The sequence below is a fragment of the Sebastes fasciatus genome, chromosome 18 (genome assembly GCF_043250625.1).
Source record: "Sebastes fasciatus isolate fSebFas1 chromosome 18, fSebFas1.pri, whole genome shotgun sequence".
NCBI classification, from domain to species: domain Eukaryota; kingdom Metazoa; phylum Chordata; class Actinopteri; order Perciformes; family Sebastidae; genus Sebastes; species Sebastes fasciatus.
The window spans coordinates 10407273-10426808 of NC_133812.1; the positions used below are offsets into that span (position 1 = coordinate 10407273).

Consider the following 19536-nt stretch of genomic DNA (forward strand, 5'->3'; position numbering starts at 1 on the left):
CTGGTTTGCGTTTCAACACAGTTAAAACCTGGCAGATGTGTGACCACGTCATCACACATCATTCAGCCTGGGTGGGTGTGTTTCATTTCCCACCATGGGGCCACAATCTGGTGTTTTATAACTGCCTTTAAACGGTGTGCCAACTCCACCTGCCCACCAGCAGTGTAGCAGTGAGGCGGATGAAAGAGCAAAAGAGAGCATCCTACACTGCACAAGCAATAACAGCATTTGGTCAGATTGAAATAAATGATGCAACCTGGGAGACATATTGAGTCACTTTCAAGTCTCAAGTACTTTTCAAATGATCCAAATACAATCAGGCAGTAAGTCATAGTGACTTCAGTCCAAACCTATACGTTATATTAAAGGAACAGCATGTAACACTTCAGGGGATCTATTGGCAGAAATGGAATATAATATTCATAACTATATTTTCATTAGTGTATAATCACCTGAAACTAAGAATCGTAGTGTTTTTTTTAGCTTAGAATGACATTTCATATCTACATAGGGAGCAGGTCCTCTTCATGGAGTCCGCCGTGTTTCTACAGTAGCCCAGAACGGACAAACCAAAAACTGGTTCTAGAGAGAGCCTTTCATGTTTTTATGTTACCTGAAGGCCACCGTAGTTCTCCGACACACTTGTGACACTAACGTGAGCCATAGAGGGCAAAATCGTGGAACCGCCAGCTGCCATTTGACTTCCATTGCTTCTAAAGTAGTGTTATTTTGGCAAGAATGGCCTCTGAGCAAGGTGAACAGCTTTAGTTTTGCACTCCGCAGTCTTGGAAAGGGAGGAGTGAGCAGAGGGGTACTCATTTGCAATCTGCCACCACGCCACCATATGCTGCCAAATCCTACACACTGCACCTTTTAATATGACATTTCCTTGCCACATTAACAAGAACATGAGCAGAAAAAAAAGATTCTCTGCCTACCGTGAATTCTGTCTCCTTTAAGCACAGAATATAATGTTTGCGAAAATTACATTTCATCATTGTAAGCAACCAAGCTCATTACAGTCTATGAATTAATATGAGCTTAACCTTTAATGTAAAATTGAAGTTCCATTTGCAGCAAATGAACAAATGTGAAGCAAGTTATGAAATACAAAAAAAAACACCCTTTAATGATTTTTTTACAAAACGTGTTTCTGTCTGAAACGAGAACATCTCTTCACCTAAAAAAAAAAACATAGTTCCTACAAATATCAATGCAATCAAGTTATCTTGACTCAATATTTACATCAACAGCATAATTTTTCTAGTGCAGGATACATTGCTTTAACTGTTCACAGCAGGATATATGATGACAAAAAAAAATGAATGAAAATGTTAAATGTACAGTATACAGAATTACATTTTCTTTGGCAGTGATTTGCTCAATTTTACCGTTGCTACAGTACATGAATGCTGTACTTTCACATTACAACATATGTAAATACACAACAGAAGTACTACAAGAAGCACAGGCTTGTATCTTCCCTCATTCTTGGCCTCCAGTAAGTTTATGGAACAGTTCTTCATCTAGCGTCTCGTTCTGGTCTTTAGATCTCGTGGAGAGGAAGATGTAGCCGCCGATGAACTCGTGGACCACCTTGCAGTCACAGCTCATACAGCAGAAGGCTATCGACACATTCTGATCGAACTCAATAGTCACCTGGAATTACACAGAAAGTGTCAAAACCCTGAATCCCTGAAATCATAATATATGGCACAACGATCCCTCACCTGTCTTATCTCCCAGTTAACGTTCCACTGCTTCATGTTGGCGAACCTCCATGTGGTGACGGGCAGACAAGAGGACATGTCGATACGAATCATACGGTTGTATGAGATCCCCAGAATCTCATCCTTCTTACTGCCTTTGAATCTGAAACACAAGTAAAAGAATAACCAAATTATCATTCATAAATTTAGACTTTTAAATATGTCATGTGTATTACACCTAAATATATGCACTGTACCTGACAATGTAGTAGTTGATACCAAACTCTGGGAGCGACTGCCAGGCCTGGATGAAGCGCATCTTGGCCTCCATTAGGGACAGCCGTGCTATGTTCTGATGGGCCTCCAGGATACGTGCGGTTAGCTTGAAACAATCAGAGGGCAGATTTAGCAAATATTTTGTGATATAACAGTGATGTAACGCGGATGGCTGTCTGCAAAGTATACTGCACCTAAACAAACCTGTTTGGTCTTGTGCTTCTTGGTGTAGCGTGGGGAAAAGAAACATTCGGCATTCATCTCCATAGCGTCGAGGTCAGGGGCTGCCTGACCAGGAGGGGGCGCCAGGCTCTTCATTTGCAGGAAGGACTGAATGTTCCTCACTTCTGACTTGTAGGAGCTGTAGGCCATCGTCTTGCCCTTAGAGGCCAGGATGCATGCAGCTTTCCACTTGGCGTACTGCGTTTCCTGCAGCGATTACAGTTACAGTTACAATATCAGTTCATAAAGACATTCTTTACAGGGGTTTTAAAAGAGGCAGAAATGCTGGTTATCACAGGAAAATGCTCATGGCGTCGAAGAGGAGGGCCTTACATGGTCACATCGAATATACACCTCGTTCATCCCGTCGGCAACTGGGAGAAGGAGCTTAATGCCGAACTTTTTGTCTGTCACGTTGACATCAGGGACAACCTCACAACCTGTCAAACCAAGAGGAAGAGTAGTGAATTTAACTACGGAAGAAGAGCTACAGGATCTGCTAATATCACAGAATAAAAATGCAGCTACTGTGGCAGCTTAAAGGAGAATACAACTGACTTTTTATTTGGACTGTGATAGTTGATATTTACCACTTTTCCCATAACTATGCAGGATAAACTATTTGTATAACATTCTATTTATTATTTAAAGGTCCCATATTATAAAATAATGAGATTTTCATGTTTTTTTATTATAAAGCTGGCTTAAGTCCTATATAAATACTGTGAAAATATCGAAACACTCAATCCACAGGGAAATACACACAGCCCGTATTCAGGAACTCTGCGTTTGAAACAAGCTGTCAGGATTTCTGCCCATTCGTGATGTCACGAATATACAATATTTAGACCCTTTACACAGATTTAAACGGAAACATTCTAAATATGTCCCAGTTTATTCCTGGTTGCAGTGTATGTGACAGGAAGTACACACTGACCCAAGCTGTTGCCTAGCAACTCAATTCTGTTGCAATTCCGTTGCAATTCTGTTGCAATTCCGTCAAAATGCGCTAAAACGAGCGTTTCAGACAGAGGGTTAATACAGGTATCTTCAGGCTGACAGTATGAGGAAAATAACGTTTTTTTTTTAACATTACAGCATGTAAACATGTTCTAGTAGAAACACAAAAAACAAGTATGAACCTGAAAATGAGCACGATATGGGACCTTTAAATAATATGGGTGGGAAAAAAGTGATACAGCAGAGTATCGTGATATTTTGCGTGGCAATATTGTATCGATACACGGATGTCAAGTATCCATCTTTTATTATTTAAACTAATAATATTGCAATTACAATGTAGACTCTAATACAAACAGTTCAGCTTGTCAGGTGCATGATGCATCATTTATGTTTTTTTTATGACAGTGTTGGTCAGTCTGTCTGCTTGACTGACAATCCAATTTTGCTGCAGTAAAAATGACTGAAGTGAGATGAAGAGAGTAAAAACTGTATCTTATTAGATAAAACAGATGTTGACAAACTGCATAATTTGCAGCTGAAAAAAGTTAATAAATCGCAATATATCTTATCCCAATACTCAGCATATCGCAAAATGTTTCGCAATAAGATCGGATCGTGATTTAAGTATCATGATAATAATGTCTCATGGGTCCTCTGGTGATTCACACCCCAAAATAATGAGAATATCTTGGTTCTCTCTTTTCTATCCTTTGTAGAGAGTTGCTCATGCTCACACGGGGATGCTTACATTGAGGGTTATTAATCCTCAACAGTACAGAACACATTAAGAAGTGCTTTTCACATCGTTCTTCCTCACTGACCTCGGAGGTGAAACTGCTCCATGGGTTCTCCATTGGAGGACTCCTTGTTCTTGTAGTAGGAGATGGTGGTGTCCTTGAATACAAACCAGTACTCTTTGTACGGCCGCAGCGTTAGTCTTTTGGGCCTGATTTCAGACAGAAAGAAAGAAAAAATGAAAGAAAGAAAGATGTTTCTTGCCTGCAATATAAGTTATGGCCTTGAGTCATCTGAGTGAAAAACTGAAGACTATAAGCCAAACAGCATAAATGTTTTAGAAGGTTATGAGACACATTTTTTAGTGAGTAGCTCAACATAAGGTTGTTTCCTTTAATCAATTATCAGACGACGTATAAGCCATTATAAGATTAAATCCAATAATAGAGACATAAATACACATAATACATTTATAGAGAATATTTTAACCCTGTCCCATAAATCACCTTATGGCTGCATGCCACTTAAATAGGCTGATTTAAGGGCACTAGGGAGGCGAGGGTTTAAAGGACTCAATTTCAGATGGAGGTATTTGAGAATTTACTACAGTAATTAATAAGGTCTTCAAATGTGATAGGAACAAAGGTGGGTTTACCTAAACAGCCGGAGGGAATCTGCCAGCTCTGGAATGTCTGTAATGTCTTCCTGGGGGCGGGACAAACAACTGTGAATTATCCCGTGTCTTCTCCTGACATCACCGTGTTAAGACATGCAATCATCAGAGGCCTACCTATCACTCCTGCTTAAAAACAGCTGTTCTACTGTAACAGAGCTGAAAACCTTCAAATTACAGTTTTATATTCACTCTAGTGTAGTATCGTCTAAAAAATATATGTTTACCAGAATTCGGTCTGCGAGTCCGCCTTCAAGTGTCACCTCCAGGTTGGACAGGGCAGCCTCCACTTCATCTATTTCTGGCTCGTGGGAGCGGTCCAGTGGTTCGCTTGACATGGTCAACTTACAAATGTGATACTGAAAATGAAATAAAATGTTTTTTTACTCTGTAAGTAGAAAAATTCTCAACTGACTATTTTCTGATCAAATATTTAAACAAGAACAAGTCATTATGACTTAAGAGGTTATGCAAGGCAGGCGTGAGTCAGAGGGAGGTTTGAGCACAGCCCTGTGTGCCAGCCATTGCACCAATGTGTAGGTGAGTGCAACATTAGTCTCTCTTTGAATTACTGCGACTTCTGAATCACTGCCCCAACAGTTGCAAAATAACGGCAGAATGGATCAGGGACGGCTTGAGATTTAGACACAGAGAATGTCACAGCTAAAACTTTGCCGCAGTCATCACATTACTCATGAGAGCAAATGAGTCTGATGATGGGAAGATACAATTCTTACTACTTTTCCCACCATTCAATCTCTCTTCCCATAACTCTCTGCCCCTTCCTTCCCATCATCCCTCTACAGTGGGATTTTCCTCATGTCCTGACACGTCTTCATGTGGATTTAAACACCAAACCCGTCTCCCGGATGGACACTATTCAGAGCTCCAAGACACCCATATACTGTACTTAAAGGTACAGTGTGTAGGATCGGAGTACCCCTGTGCTCACTCCTACCTTTCTAAGACTGCAATAACGTGAGCCACCGAGTGCAAAACCGTGGTAACACTGTTTGTCTCGCTCAGAGGCCATCCTTACCATAGTAACACTACATGTAGGAGCAACGGAAGTCAGACGGCGGCTGGCGGTACCACGGTTCTGCACTCTGCGGCTCACGTTACCGCAGTTTCACAAGCGTGTCGGAGAACTACGGTGGCCTTCAGTTAACGGAAAAATGTGAAAGGCTCTCGCTAGAGCCAGTGTTTGGTTTGTCCGTTCTGGGCTACTGTAGAAACATGGCGGACTCTGAAGAGGACCCATTCCCTATGTAGATATGAAGGGCTCATTCTAGGATAACGAAAACATAAAATATTCTTATATTCAGGTAATTATACATTAATGAAAACATAGTTATGAATATTATATTCCATTTCTTCAAATAGATACCCCGAAATGTTACACACTGTTCCTTTAGAGCTAATTTAGGCCACATTACCACCGTGCCTTTCAGACAACTGTGGTTCATTCCAATTTAAATCAGGAGTGCCATAAGCTAGTTCAGTTCTGAAATTAAAACATGCATGCAAATGTTAAAGATATAGCTTTCATCTCAATGTTTGATTTATAGATGTGCCATCAGGTTTAATTATGCTAAAGAACTGACTCAACATGCAGAACCTCATATCACTTTCATAACTGTGATGGTTGTTCACCTGTAATGAAGCAAACATCAGCATCTCCTCCTCAGTGCAGTCTATCTCCTCCAGCAGGATGGACCAGCGAGCTTGTTCATACAGCTGGGTTATTCTGATGGCATCATACTAAAACACAAAAAACATCCACTCAAATTTAATTCAAAACCAAGTCCCAAAAAAAAATTCCAAGGGATATATTTTGGGTCTCTTACTTTAGGATTGAGGTCAAAGAAGACATTGTACTTGAAGCGAAGCAATAGCTTGTCTTCATCTTGAATGTCTTGCTCCATGAGAGAACGAGATGAGTCCAACCACCTGTCAATCATAGCGACAACCAATTAGGAGGGCTGTGGTTTAGAAATATTATCCAAATTATATAACACTGCAAAAAAAAAATAGTTCTGTATTTTCATCTACCCTGCGAAGTTAGCTGCTTTGTCCACTAGCGAGAGCGGCTGGTACATCTTGGCCAGCTCAGCGGGAGGCAAGTTTGGCTGGGAGTCGGCCAGAGGGTTTTCTCCAAACCAGAGGCTGGTGGCAGACACCGGCATCCCATTCTCTGGGTCGTAGGTGGCTGTCATGGTCTTACTGTACTGGGGGCCTTGTTTAAGGAGAATAGTACAGCAGATAAATGATTAAAATCAGGTTTGCCTCAGCATACCTTTATAACGTATTTAAAGGAATTGTTAAGGGGAGCTGCACTTGAAGTTGAGGTACTCGCTGTCAGATTGAAAAATGTATAGAAGCAAAAGAACATTTTCAAGGAAGAATCAACAGTTAGAATAAAAGTTTGCCGGAAGGCAAAATAACGCAACTGGAAAGGTACCAAGTGGGTCGACATTAAAGGCAGCAGAGATCAAAAGGTCTTAATTAGAGTGATCCTTAGGTTGGTGTGACTGTGGAATCCGAGCTGGATACTCTGCGTAGTGCGTGTTGGGGAAACCCAGAAGAACATGGCAGCATACTGAACAATTCTTTCAGATTTCACTGATGGAAACTGTGGCCTGTTAGATCTCCACAGCACTATATTTAGAAGTTTCTCATTTCTTCTCCTCCTCCGGCAGAAGTAAGTCATATAAATAAAGATGCTACTCCTCTTCTAGGGCTGGACATTAATCTGAATGTGTCAAATTACAGACATTATTAATTTCTTACTCACCTACATTTAATCATTTACATTTTCAGGAAAGTACAGGTGGAACTAATTACGTTAAAGTGACAGTAGGCAGAATGTTTTTGGTATCGTTGGGCAAAAATCCCATAATATCCTTTCAGCATATTGTAATTCAAGTGTTCTGAGAGAAAACTAGACTTCTGCACCTCCTCATGGCTCTGTTTTCAGGCTTTAGAAAATCTCGAGACGGGAGACTTTGGCCAATCACAGGTCATTTCAGAGAGAGAGCGTTCCTATTGGCTGTTCATTCAACGGAGGCAGCTGTCAATCACTCGTTAACTCTGATCAAACGGTCAAACTAGGCAGCGCTGATCCAATATGAATCAATATTCTGTTACTGTAATGCCTATTTCTCATCTCAAATGTTTTCAGAAACATCTTGTAGTGTACTGTTTAGCTTAAAATGAGAAAGTTTGCTTCGCCTTGTGGGCAGTGCTTGGTATTTCCTCAACTGATCTCAACATGGCTGCCGGCTCACAAACTTTCTCATTTTACTGCAAGAAATAGGCATTACAGTAACAGAAAATTGATTCATATTTGATCAGCACTGCTTCGTTTGATTGGAGTTCGCGAGTGATTGACAGCTGCTCAGAGACGGCAGGCTCCAGCTCAGCTCTGATTGGTTGTTTTCCTCTGGTCTGTGCTCCAATGCTACCCACTGTTACCCACTGCTGCTTTAATAATGACTCTGTTCAATTAATCCATTCTAGCAACTAATTAAAGGTCTTATTGATATCATTTTTATGTAGATGGATATTTTCTTAAAAATCAAACATCTACAGAGCCTTTAGAAAGGTGCCAAATAAGAGTATGGCTTTTCCTAAAAAAAATGATTGTGATTGTGAATTAATCATTTAAAAGATTTTGGCGGGTCCAAAATGAATGTTTTGTTTGTCTCTGTGGAAGATATCTGATGTTTGATTCCCAATTCTAACAAGGCTTGTGAGCCAATAGTATAACAATGTTGGTAGAACGTGGTATCTCTGTGTCGTCAGTGATGAATTTGCCAGTTAGTGAGGAAACAAACTGTCTGAGTTTGACGGTAAGTGCCTGGCAACCACTTGTTGTGAAGTGAATGCAATAGAACGGGGGAGGGAGAATGCGACATCTAGTGGCTGAATGCTATCAATAGCCCCTTTAACTTATTTGTGTTTGTCTGCAGTAAAAAGGATCTATTTAACTTAAGTTTCAAACATGTCAAATATATCAGATTAAATCAATTAGTCCTTAAAAATCTGTGTCCTCTGTGAGCTAAATATATTGTTGTAATAAGCAAACTCATAAACCTTAGGAGGCACTCCAGACACAAAGCATTAATATTTCAGGCAACAAGTTTATATTATTGTGGAGAGCAAAATTATAATACAGCCTTACACTGTGACAAAATAACAAAGGCTAAGACATTTAGTTTAATAACGCTGGAAACATTCAGGGAACATTTCCATTTCTTTGCAGCCAATGCTGAATCCTTTTTCTTTTCATTATATGAGTATTAACCTGAATCGTTTCGGAGATGCTGCAGATTGCTTTTAAAATGAGATGAGGTGCTTCTGTGCTGTGAAACTTTAGTTTTTTAGTCTTGTTAAGAAACAGCAGCATGTTCCACAGTACCTGAGCCTGGTGGTCCCCCGCTAAGTAAATCGATATCCCAGAGGTCGTCGTGTGCTGAGTTCTTGTCTTTCTTCTTCTTCTTCTTAGAGGGATCGTCTGGAGGCTTCAGCAGGGACAGCTCCTCTGATCTTCTGATGTCTGAGATGGAGCGAGCAGGAGACGGTGTGAGGGATCAGGAGGAATATGGAAGGAAGGTGAGTCTTAATTTTAAAACAATGAGGGAATGTTTCTGTCTAAGACACACTGAATCTTAACAAAAGCAGCAAGGACAAAGGGACGCTGCGATCAGAAAGGACAGAAAAAACTCACTGAGTATTCGACAGATCTCTGATACCGCCTTGAAGACCACATTGGAGAAGCTGACGGTCATTTTGATGGTTTTCATATTGGGGAGCTGCAGCAACAGGGGTTTGTGCTGTGGTGTGTAGCGCAGGTCAGCATCAGCCTGTGGAGGAAAATTATGTTTTTGAACCACACCTGCAAAATACATAATTGTGCTCTTTCTTTTCTTATTGTGCTGATTTGGAGATTTGTGCAACCTTAGCTGGGCTAAGGGGAACGTATGTACACAAAGGGTATATGTACGTATTCACCCATTGGTTTTGAAGACTCAAGTTCAACAGATTGGCCATCGCCATCTTGGTATTTGGCAGTCACCATGTTGGTTTTTTGCAACCATAAGTGACACGAGAGGGTGGAGCTAAGTACAACTGAACGCTGAATAAGACATTTTTAAGAGACCAAAAAGGTTATAATTAACTTTAATTAACTGAAAACACACTGTGAAAGGGTTCAAATTGGAAGAAAACACGGACAACTCCCAGATTGGACAATGCTGTGGTAGAGACCTGTCCATCACAGGGTAGCCACGCCCTAAAACATATCCTGCTTTATGGTCTATTTTACTTTAAATGGGACCATAATTTACTAAATGAACATCATGCTGTATTGAAGAAGGCAAAAGTGAGCATGGCTCACATACCCCCGCTCACTGATTGAACCCTGCTAAAGTAGGGCCATAGGTTTTGTCCTTTCGGAAAAATTTCAAAGATGTTGGGCACCCTGGACTTCTAACCCCCAAAAGGCAAAACTACACCACACTGTCAACCATCATACCAAATCTGAAGTTCCTAAGTAAAATAGTTTTCGAGTTCAGCTCGGGAAATGAAATTTAAGACGAAAAAAAACTGTGTTTTTGGCCAAAATTTCAAACATTTTGGGCACTTTGGAATTCTAACCCCCAAAAGTCACAACTACACCACACTATCAACAATAATACCAAATTTGAATTTCCTAAGTTAAATATTTTTCGAGTTCTGCTCCGGAAACGAAAGTGTGACACGCGAACGGACCGAAGGACGGACGGACGGAAGGACAGACACGCGGAATGCTATACTGTATACCCCTGATTACGTTGTTGCGGGGGTATAATAAGACTTGAAACTAGCGATTGAGACCATAAATTCATGGTTACAATGTTGTTGAGGTAATAAGTCAATTGAGAAGTAGGCTCATTTTCTCATAGACTTCTATTGCCTTCACTTTTCAGACCTTGGAGGATACCCCCTGGCATTATAAAGTGTTCACACATGCAGTGTAGATAATGGACACCAAAAATAGACAGTGAGCCTGTTTTTGAAGGGGAACTTTGACACATAAATGTGCATTGCACTCATTACATTGTCCTGATCTTTTTTTAAGCATGAATTTGATTGTTATTGGAGTACTGTACTGTGCCATGGGCATTCAAATGAACTTTGAATCCCTTTTGGAATTAAAATGATAAAAACAGCCCAATCACTTTGGCATCTACACATTACCTGAATTCCATACTTGTCCATGGTCCAGTGGGTCTTGAGCAGCCAGCATTTCCTCTGTTCCCACCAAAGGGCATGGTCTGACCAGTCCTGAGGAGCCTCTGCAGACAGACAGATTAAGTAAAAAACACATTACTACCATGTTACTGTCATATCTCTAACTCTAGGGTCTTGAGGTGGAGCTCTGGCTTCATAACTCCAACCACTACTGCTACCAACACAAACACTTCCTGTACCCACTGTGTGTGTGTAGGCGGCTGAGCATGATTAAAGAGTGGTTTTATGAGTCTACCTGACATCATGTTATGATGCCGGGCTGAAATCCGTCTGTTGATGACAAGCTACTTAGTCATCTATTATGTCTCCTGCACTTTAAACCACCTTTCTGTTTGCCTTCACACTACACTACATTAGCTCCTCTGGATTTATGTAAAGAGATACAGTATCAGATCAGATAGTGGCTGAACTTTGGCCCCTCAGGCTACCCAAGCCAAAGCATTGTGGCAAAACAATGGCACCGAAGCAGTGTAGAAAAATGCAGGGCAAACAAGGGTGTGGCTAGGCTAACAGACCTGTTGTGGCAGCAGGGGGGAGGTTGAGGCACCGTGCTTAAAGCAAAGTCGAACGGATGTATGCATTTACCAGGTAAACAAACCAAAATGGATTGTGACAGATTACTTACTGATCTTCTCCACCAGCTTCAGCATGAGGCCTCCGATGTGCAAGTCTCCCTTCACCCTCAGCTTAAACTTCATGGACTCGTCTCCATGTGTTTGATCCACCTGCACGGACAGCTCCCATGATGTTTCTCCTAACTCTGCAGCTTTGAGCATACCTGTTCTAAAAAGACACAGAGGTGCACAGATTATAGACAGGATGCTCACCCTCACAGAGGCATAACACGAGGAATATCGGAATACCGCTCTAATCTCTAATTAATCACACGGTTGGGGGGGTATTCCACTATAGTATGTTGCTTCTCTTCTTGCTTTCTTTTGTGTGGAAGATTAGGAAACATCTGGGATGAAAACATGAGTCAGCGGGGTTAAGTGTTTCTCAACATCCTGTGTGGGAACATCTTGGCCAACAGTTAACAGCCACAGATCTGTCTGTGTTTCTGTTCCAAGTAGCGATGGAACAGATTTTCACCATGCTTCTTCTGCAGTATCTCTGCAACGATACCGCAGCCCCTGAAGTACTTTCTCTCAGCCGATGCCTTTATAAATAAGACATCAACGACGGCAGATGTACAGCAGGAAAAATAGATGAGACTGTACGGCATCTGCACAGAAGGGCATAACTATGGTGATGGATTTTAAATTATGAGAAAGAGTGAATGGATAAAAGACATCAGGCAGGTAGGAAAGAGGAGAAGAGCGGAGGAGGAGGGGAAGGAGGAGGAGGAGCAGGGAGGGTACAGCTGAGGAATGTGTGACGAGCAGGGACACGAATCTGGTGCAAGAGAGACCATGCAAAACAACAATCTCCACACACATTGCACCAATCTCCCCTTCATTTCACATTTGACCGTGTGGCGAACAAAGAGATGCCTCACACAAACACTCGCCATGACTATAGGGCTATCAATAGAAATAAGTCCATTTGTCCTGAGCAGCCCGGTGGAAATGTATATAGTGTGTGTGAAAGTGTGTTGCCGGGAGGCTTGGTTTAATGAGCCCGCTCTGCTTTCTTTGTGCTGCTCCCTCCCTATCCAGCTGTAGGGTACAGTTAAAAGTTTCAGCTTGCATACACGTCTGCTGAAGGAAGGCTTGTCGAGATGTGTTGGAGCGTGATGAATTGACTCCCACAACAATATTACACTAGGTGCAAAAAAAAGATGCGATGGAGCAATGATGTAATTTGGGCCTCATCAAAAATGCGAAACAACAGAAAATAAAATCTATTTTTCATACAAAATATGCAAAAGGTGTGAACAACAAGTGTGAACCGTACCATTTATAACTTACAGGTGTTTTATCTCCAAGCAAAACTGCATTGGAAGAGTGGATTTAATATTGGAGCAACTAGAGGAATGCAGCACTGGAAAAGGACATCGATCATAAAAAATATACAACTACACACATACTAAAAGAGACAATGTCCAAAAGCACTGTGCAGCTCTTCTTATTGTAAAAATCACTCATATAAGCCAGATGGTCTGACATAAAAAACAGAAATGCTGACAGTGAGCCCCGTGGCAACGACTATCAAGTATCAGGCCTTACTTTTGAGCAATAAACAACACTACTGTTAAGTTTTAGTATTCACAGAATACAGTACAGTGTGAGCCCAGCCTCAGGCTTAGTATAAAAGCACAATGAAGTCTTACAAATTAACCATTAACTTCCTTTTGTGTAGGCCTATACACCACCACAGACACATAACAAGTCCAAACTGGATCCTTATGATGTGAAGTCTGCTTTATTCAATCCCAGCTGTATAAAGGGCCCATAAAAAGACTGTGAAACCACTCTTACCTTGACTCAAACAGTGTTCTGCCGGTGAGCTATTCCTAGATATATTTCTTGTGAAGTGGAATGAACCAGGTATGAGGCTCCTCCGGGAGTAAGACACGCCCAGTTCAGACAGGTAGAGAGGAGGAGGTGGGACCGTTAGAGAGGAAGTGGGCACTAACTACAGGGCAACTAACGCTTCAGAGCAGAGGTGGGTTTGTTCACAACACTGGTGTTCACACTATTTCTAATGTTCTAATGGGTTTAATTAGCTAATTAACTCAACATACTTAACACGAGCTTAATGCTTATACTGCCTGTCGGTCACAGTGTGATAACTGAATGGCAACATATAGCAGTAAGCGAATGTAACTTGGAAAACATTAGAGCTAGTATTTTTGAATAACAAAAAACAAAGCAGTCAGTATCAAGGTGCTTTCACTGTAGCATACTTTTTTAATTAATTTAATTAACAAATGGACCAGAAGAAAATGTCAGTTAGCCTAAGTTAAGGTACAGAACACCCATGTCTTTAAATGTGATATGACAACACCAATAATTAGTAGCTGAGTCCAATAATATAATGATATTTGTATAGAATATACAATATAGTAATAAAGTAGCTATCATTTTATTTGGTTGTTTCTTTCACTGGTCGGATAGGACTTATAAAACTTATTTGCATTTAGCTAAACTGTTAGCTAGGTCAATTAAAGTTACATATATTAAAGGGGCAGTTCACCAACTTTACACATAAAGGTCAGTTTACCTGTCATTGGGAGTAGGGCTTAGGGCGATATGGCAAAATCTTATTTCACGATATAGGTCATTTCATTACTCGATAAAGATATGTATCACGATACAGCATGTTTTCTGGTAATAAATAGTCTATATCAGGGGTCAGCAACCTTTACTATCAAAAGAGCCATTTTAGGCAAAAATAATAATAAAAAAAATCTGTCTGGAGCCGCAAAACATTTGAGCGTTGTGATGAAGGTAACAGCCTATAGTCTAAGTATATAGTATATAAGTCTAATGCAGTGAGGGCCAAAGAGCAAATGTACTGCGGAGTATTAGGGTCACATTGAGGGAAAATAAATCTCAGATTTCGAGAATAAAGTCATGATATATTGAGAAAAAGGTCGGAATGTTACAAGAATAAAGTCATAACTTTACGAGAAAAAAGTTGTAATATTACGAGAATAAAGTCATAACTTTAGGAGAAAAAAAGGCAGAAGTTTACAAAATAAAGTCATAAATTTAAGAGAAAAAAGTCGTAATATTACGAGAACAAAGTCATAACTTTACGCAAAAAAGTCAGAAGTTTACGAGAATAAAGTCATAAATTTACGAGAAAAAAAATCTGAAGTTTACGAGAATAAAGTCATAAATTTACGAGAAAAAAGTCGTAATATTATGAGAATAAAGTCATAATATTACAAGAAAAAAGTTGTAATATTACGAGAACAAAGTCATAACTTTACGAGAAAAAAAGAAAATAACACGTAAAATTACTACTTTATATTATGACTTTATTCTCATAATACTACGACTTTTTTTCACGTAAACCTAGGACTTTATTCTTGTAATACTATTACTTTATTCTCAAAATCTCAGATTGCTTTTTTTCCCTCAATGTGGCCCTAATACTCCGTCGTACCGTCGTACCATAGACCTACAACAATGATAAATAAAATTGAAAATGTAAACAAAACAACAGTTATCCATTTCCACTTATTTAAAAAAAAAAAAAAATCCACAGGGAGCCACTGGAGAGGAGCTAAAGAGCTGCATGTGGCTCCGGAGCCTCAGGTTGCTGACCCCTGGTCTATATGAAATAACCACATGCCTATTTTTATATATGTGAAATTAAATACTTGACAAATTAAAAGTACTGAGTATTTTCTCATTTTAAGAAGTTGAGTGCAAAATGAACATTACAGTTTTAAGTGAAATTATAGAGAAAAAAAAGGAATAAATATAGACCTAGTCTATATTGTGATATAAACAATATATACGATAAACATTTTAATATCGTTTTGACGATATATATCGTCATATTTCCCAGCCCTTATTGGGAGTACTACTAAGCCTGTGGAAATAGCGAGTGGTCGCTGTGGTGTTAAGGGTGATCATACATGTAGCAAATAGCTGCCCAGGCAACGCTAACACAAGGGTGTGAAATTACAAAGTGACAATCTTTAAGAAAGTTTTTTAAAAAGTTTAAAGTTTTAATCTGATGTTGGCGTGTTTACACAGACTACAAGAAAAAAACAAAAACTGAAGGGACTGAATTTGGATACTTTCAAAGGCAGTGTAGCTTAGTTGTAGTAAAAATATCATATCAAGGCTGTTAGATTTAAGGTCCCACAACATGATGAATAATAGTTAACCTCAGATGAATCAGCCCACCTTCTTTAATGCCCACACCCTGCCCAATGAGTAAATAAAGATGAGTCACTTGAGTTGGTCTTTTCCACATAATGATATCGCCAGCTTATGAAACTACAATAACTGATTTGTACAGATGGCGTTCTACTGACAATCTGTCCGCCACACCGTGTTGTAGCCAGTTTTGTATATTTTAATATGTAGGTGTGTTTCTTAAGCCGATTGTACATGATGTGGGCTTTTCTTCTGTTACAGCCACTTGGTCATGAGGGGAGCCCATGTGTGAAGCCTGCCACCCCCTGGTTTCTACTGGTAAGATCACACAGTATCTTTTTGACTTGGCTGGAGCAAAATGCGTACTATGACTAGATGGGGACATCAGACTCATGTTATCATGAGATTACAGGGGGTAATTGGGCAGTTTATAATCACTGATCAAAGTTTAAGATTAAGTTACATTTTAAGATATCTGTCTCTATTTTGAATAAAGGACACCCTCCAAATTGTGAAAGAAAGTAATCAATTCCTGCACACTGTCACTCCTTAGTTTATTTAAGATGCAATGTTTCAATCATAGACTTTCATCAGGCACCCAATGCCTAAATTGCATAAAATGCTTTCTTTCGCTTGACTTCATTTTCCTATGCACCTCTCCACCAGGTGCAGTCGGTAACTTTGAGCAAATATGATAAAAAGTTATTTTTTATAAAACTGTCACTGTATCCTGACAGTAGTGCATGAGACAGATAATCTGTGAAAAAAAATCATGTTACTCTGCCTCCTCCAGTGCTCCTAATGGAATTTGCAAGATTTCACCTCACCCGAAATAAAAAGTCCCAGAGCCGAGCAGTCCCTGGGCTGCTGTCAATCTCTGCTCACGGAACTTGTGAACGTCGATCAAACAGTCACTAGGTGGCACTGATCAAATATGAAACAAGATTCTGCTACTGTAATATCTATTTCTCACCTCAAATGTTTTCAGAAACATATTGTAGTGCACTGTTTAGCTGTAAAATGAGAAAGTTTGTGACACATTTTGAAAACAGTCGAGCCAAAACCAAGCACCGCCCACCGGCCAGAGCAAACTTTCTCATTTTACAGCTAAACACGACACTAAAATATATTTCTGAAAGCAATTGAGGTGAGAAATTGTAGTAATAGAATCTTGATTCCTATTTGATCAGCGCTGCCTAGTTTGACCGAAGTTTGCGAGTTTCCCGAGCAGTGATTGACAGCTGTTGTAGAGAATCCTCGGCTCTGATTGGTTGTTTTTCTTTCGGGCACGTTGAAATCTTGCAAATGCCATTAGGAGCACAGGAGGACACAGAGGAACATGATTTTTTTTCACAGATTATATGTTGCATGCAATACAATCAGGATATAGTGACCAATTTATAAAAATAACTTTATATCACATTTGCATATAGGTTAGCGACTGCAACGTAATCTCCAAATTGTAGAAAGGGAAAAAATAGAGAGCAACACAAAGAGAAAAGAAGTTTGTACTAAATGATGATTTTATGACTGCCCCCGTCAAGCAGTCGAAAAGTCTGTTATTTAAGTCTTGGTGGACAAAGACATTTTTAGTTGATTAGTCATTTTTATGGTCATTTAATGGGCTATAAGCTATTGTTTTAGTTATTAGTTGTAGTTATTAGTATCCATGCTGTAACTAGAAAATGAGTGTCATATCTCTAGCATCACAGTAATATTCACAAATACTTTTTGTATTTAAGAGATCCTTCTGCATTGGCCTGTAGAGAGAGACATTAATAAACAGTTTGACATATTCTTCTGTTAAATCAACAAACTGATGAGTGAAGGACATCCTAGAACTGTTAGTGGACATTATAACTTTAATAAAGTTCTGTTGCCACCACACGGTGGCGCCGTTGGACCACACCAGAGTCGGGAAAAGATCCCAAGTTTGTGAACCAGTTTTGAGAGAAAGCCGCTTCATGTCTTTGGCTTAGAATCGAGCCACTGTTTGCTCTAACTCTGTCGTTCTTTACATGTGCGTTTTATGACACTGAACCACAGAGGTACTGTAATGGACAAATTCAAGTCTGTATTGAATTTAAAAACATCTTTATCATCCCCTTCATCACAATATTTTTCTCACTGGAAGAAAGTAGGAGCTGGCAATTGCCACTCAAGTTCTCCCAATATGAAAATGGCCTGTAAAGGAACATGGTAATGTAATGAAAGGCAGTATTTTTGAGTCACTCTCAATTAGTGTCATACCACTAGCTGCCCTGGCTTTCTAGATTGTCATTATGCCACAAACCATCTCAGGGGACGTCTAGAGTGGTGTCTCCTTTTTTGACATGATGATATCATACTTTATTGATTAAGTGGGGAACTTGTCTCTTTATCTGTCCCGTCCAGTGAGGACAGATGCCAGAGTCAGCTGCAGAAGAACTTGCCCTAGAAATTGGTAAGGACACTTCCGCATGGTGGGTGCATGCCAACACGAGGGCTGCGCTCCAGTCGCAGGACCGTTTCTCTGACCACTTGATCATTTTGACCACACCCTACGGATTAAGTGTAGCAAACATGCCCACACAAGTCTGTCTAAGCTCTCTGTTCCAGCTCAGTCTTCAGTGCTGGCACACAAGGTCGTCTTGAGTCCTTGTGTAAGAGAGGAAATGTAAATTCCATGACAAAAACAAACAAATAAACCCTGAGCCTCATAAACTGTGTCATTGGTGGACAGACACATGGAAAATAACATCATTTTGGACCTGTCAGGCTTGGATGGAGTACAGACAAAGTAACACCATGTCCATGTCATAATGACACCTGTGGTCTTAATGGCAGCACAGCACACAATGTCCAAGCTAAAAGACAGGACAAATATCGAGCTTTACTACAGTGCATGGGAGAATGATAAAAAGTAGTCTTTAGAGTGATGCGGAGAGAAAGAGAGGGAAAAATTTTGGACTGTGGTTTTAGACACAATAAATTACATCTACTGCCTGAAGCTGGTCTGAACCTACTTGGAAGCGGGTGGGAAACAACATCTGTAGAAGCCTTCGCCGGCTTTCTGTATTTATGGAAAGAGAAACCTCCTGGTGACCTGGGAACACGCTTACCCAATTAGCAGCCTCGCCGACGGATCAAATGGAAGTGAAAACATTCACTGCCGTGACGGAGACGCATCACAATGCCCCATTCATGCTGCCGAGCCCCATGCTTTTCGGGGTGAGGTGGGGTAGGGGGGTTGTTCTTTTAGGGATGTAGTGGGGAGGTGGGATATAGCGAGAGGGAGTAATGAATGCAACAAGAAACTAACTTACCTCACCACCTCCTTTGACGTGTCGATGGCGGCCTCATTCATGACTTAATACGGGTACGGAGGTAAACACTGTTCAAAGGTGTTGTTTTCATAAGGTTACCGACCACTGCTCACCTTGGCGTTCCACATCCCCTTCACCTCAGCCCCTACATCCCCTTGGACGCTCCCACCTCCACAACCCCACAAAACCTCGGGTCTTATCCTGTGGGACCAGGACTGAGGGGGTCAGGAGGCCTGAGAAACAGCACTGGGAGAGAGAGGCTCTTGACAGCACAGGGCTCTGGAGAGCAAAGGCTACACTGCCTTATGGCCTGCAAAGTGTTGCAGCTCTGCTTCAGTTTCACTCTTTTCGAGGCTGTCAAAACCATGTCTTTGTTCCGTTTCTTACTCTCTTTTTTAATGGGAATTGATTTATCCTTAAGCCACTGACCTCCATAGCTACCATGAAATTCCATACCAGTTCCCGTTCAAATAGAAAAATAAAGGGCAACCTGCACCTGGCAGGTTATTTGTTTTACAAATGTCAGCGTAATGTGAAATTCTGTCGTGATGAGAGTCAAGCAACACAGGTGTGATGAT

The 19536-nt window shown here is 40.4% G+C and overlaps 1 protein-coding gene and 1 long non-coding RNA gene across 2 annotated transcripts; one reads left to right on the plus strand and one right to left on the minus strand.

The window, feature by feature from the left end:
- Positions 1 to 1106: 1106 nt before the first annotated feature.
- On the minus strand, positions 1107 to 13397 carry fermt1 (FERM domain containing kindlin 1). Its single transcript, XM_074615333.1, has 16 exons — positions 13293 to 13397; positions 11498 to 11655; positions 10819 to 10916; positions 9308 to 9443; positions 8999 to 9136; positions 6631 to 6814; positions 6426 to 6528; positions 6232 to 6339; positions 4806 to 4937; positions 4561 to 4610; positions 3992 to 4116; positions 2541 to 2647; positions 2190 to 2414; positions 1967 to 2091; positions 1731 to 1872; positions 1107 to 1659 (listed from the first exon to the last, which is right to left on the minus strand). The coding sequence occupies exons 2-16, from the start codon at positions 11646 to 11648 to the stop codon at positions 1486 to 1488; spliced, it is 1998 nt and encodes a 665-aa protein (XP_074471434.1). The 5' UTR covers positions 11649 to 11655; positions 13293 to 13397; the 3' UTR covers positions 1107 to 1485.
- On the plus strand, positions 9084 to 18167 carry LOC141755961 (uncharacterized). Its single transcript, XR_012591383.1, has 3 exons — positions 9084 to 9192; positions 15915 to 15971; positions 18048 to 18167. It is a non-coding gene; the product is annotated as an uncharacterized LOC141755961 (long non-coding RNA).
- Positions 18168 to 19536: the final 1369 nt, after the last annotated feature.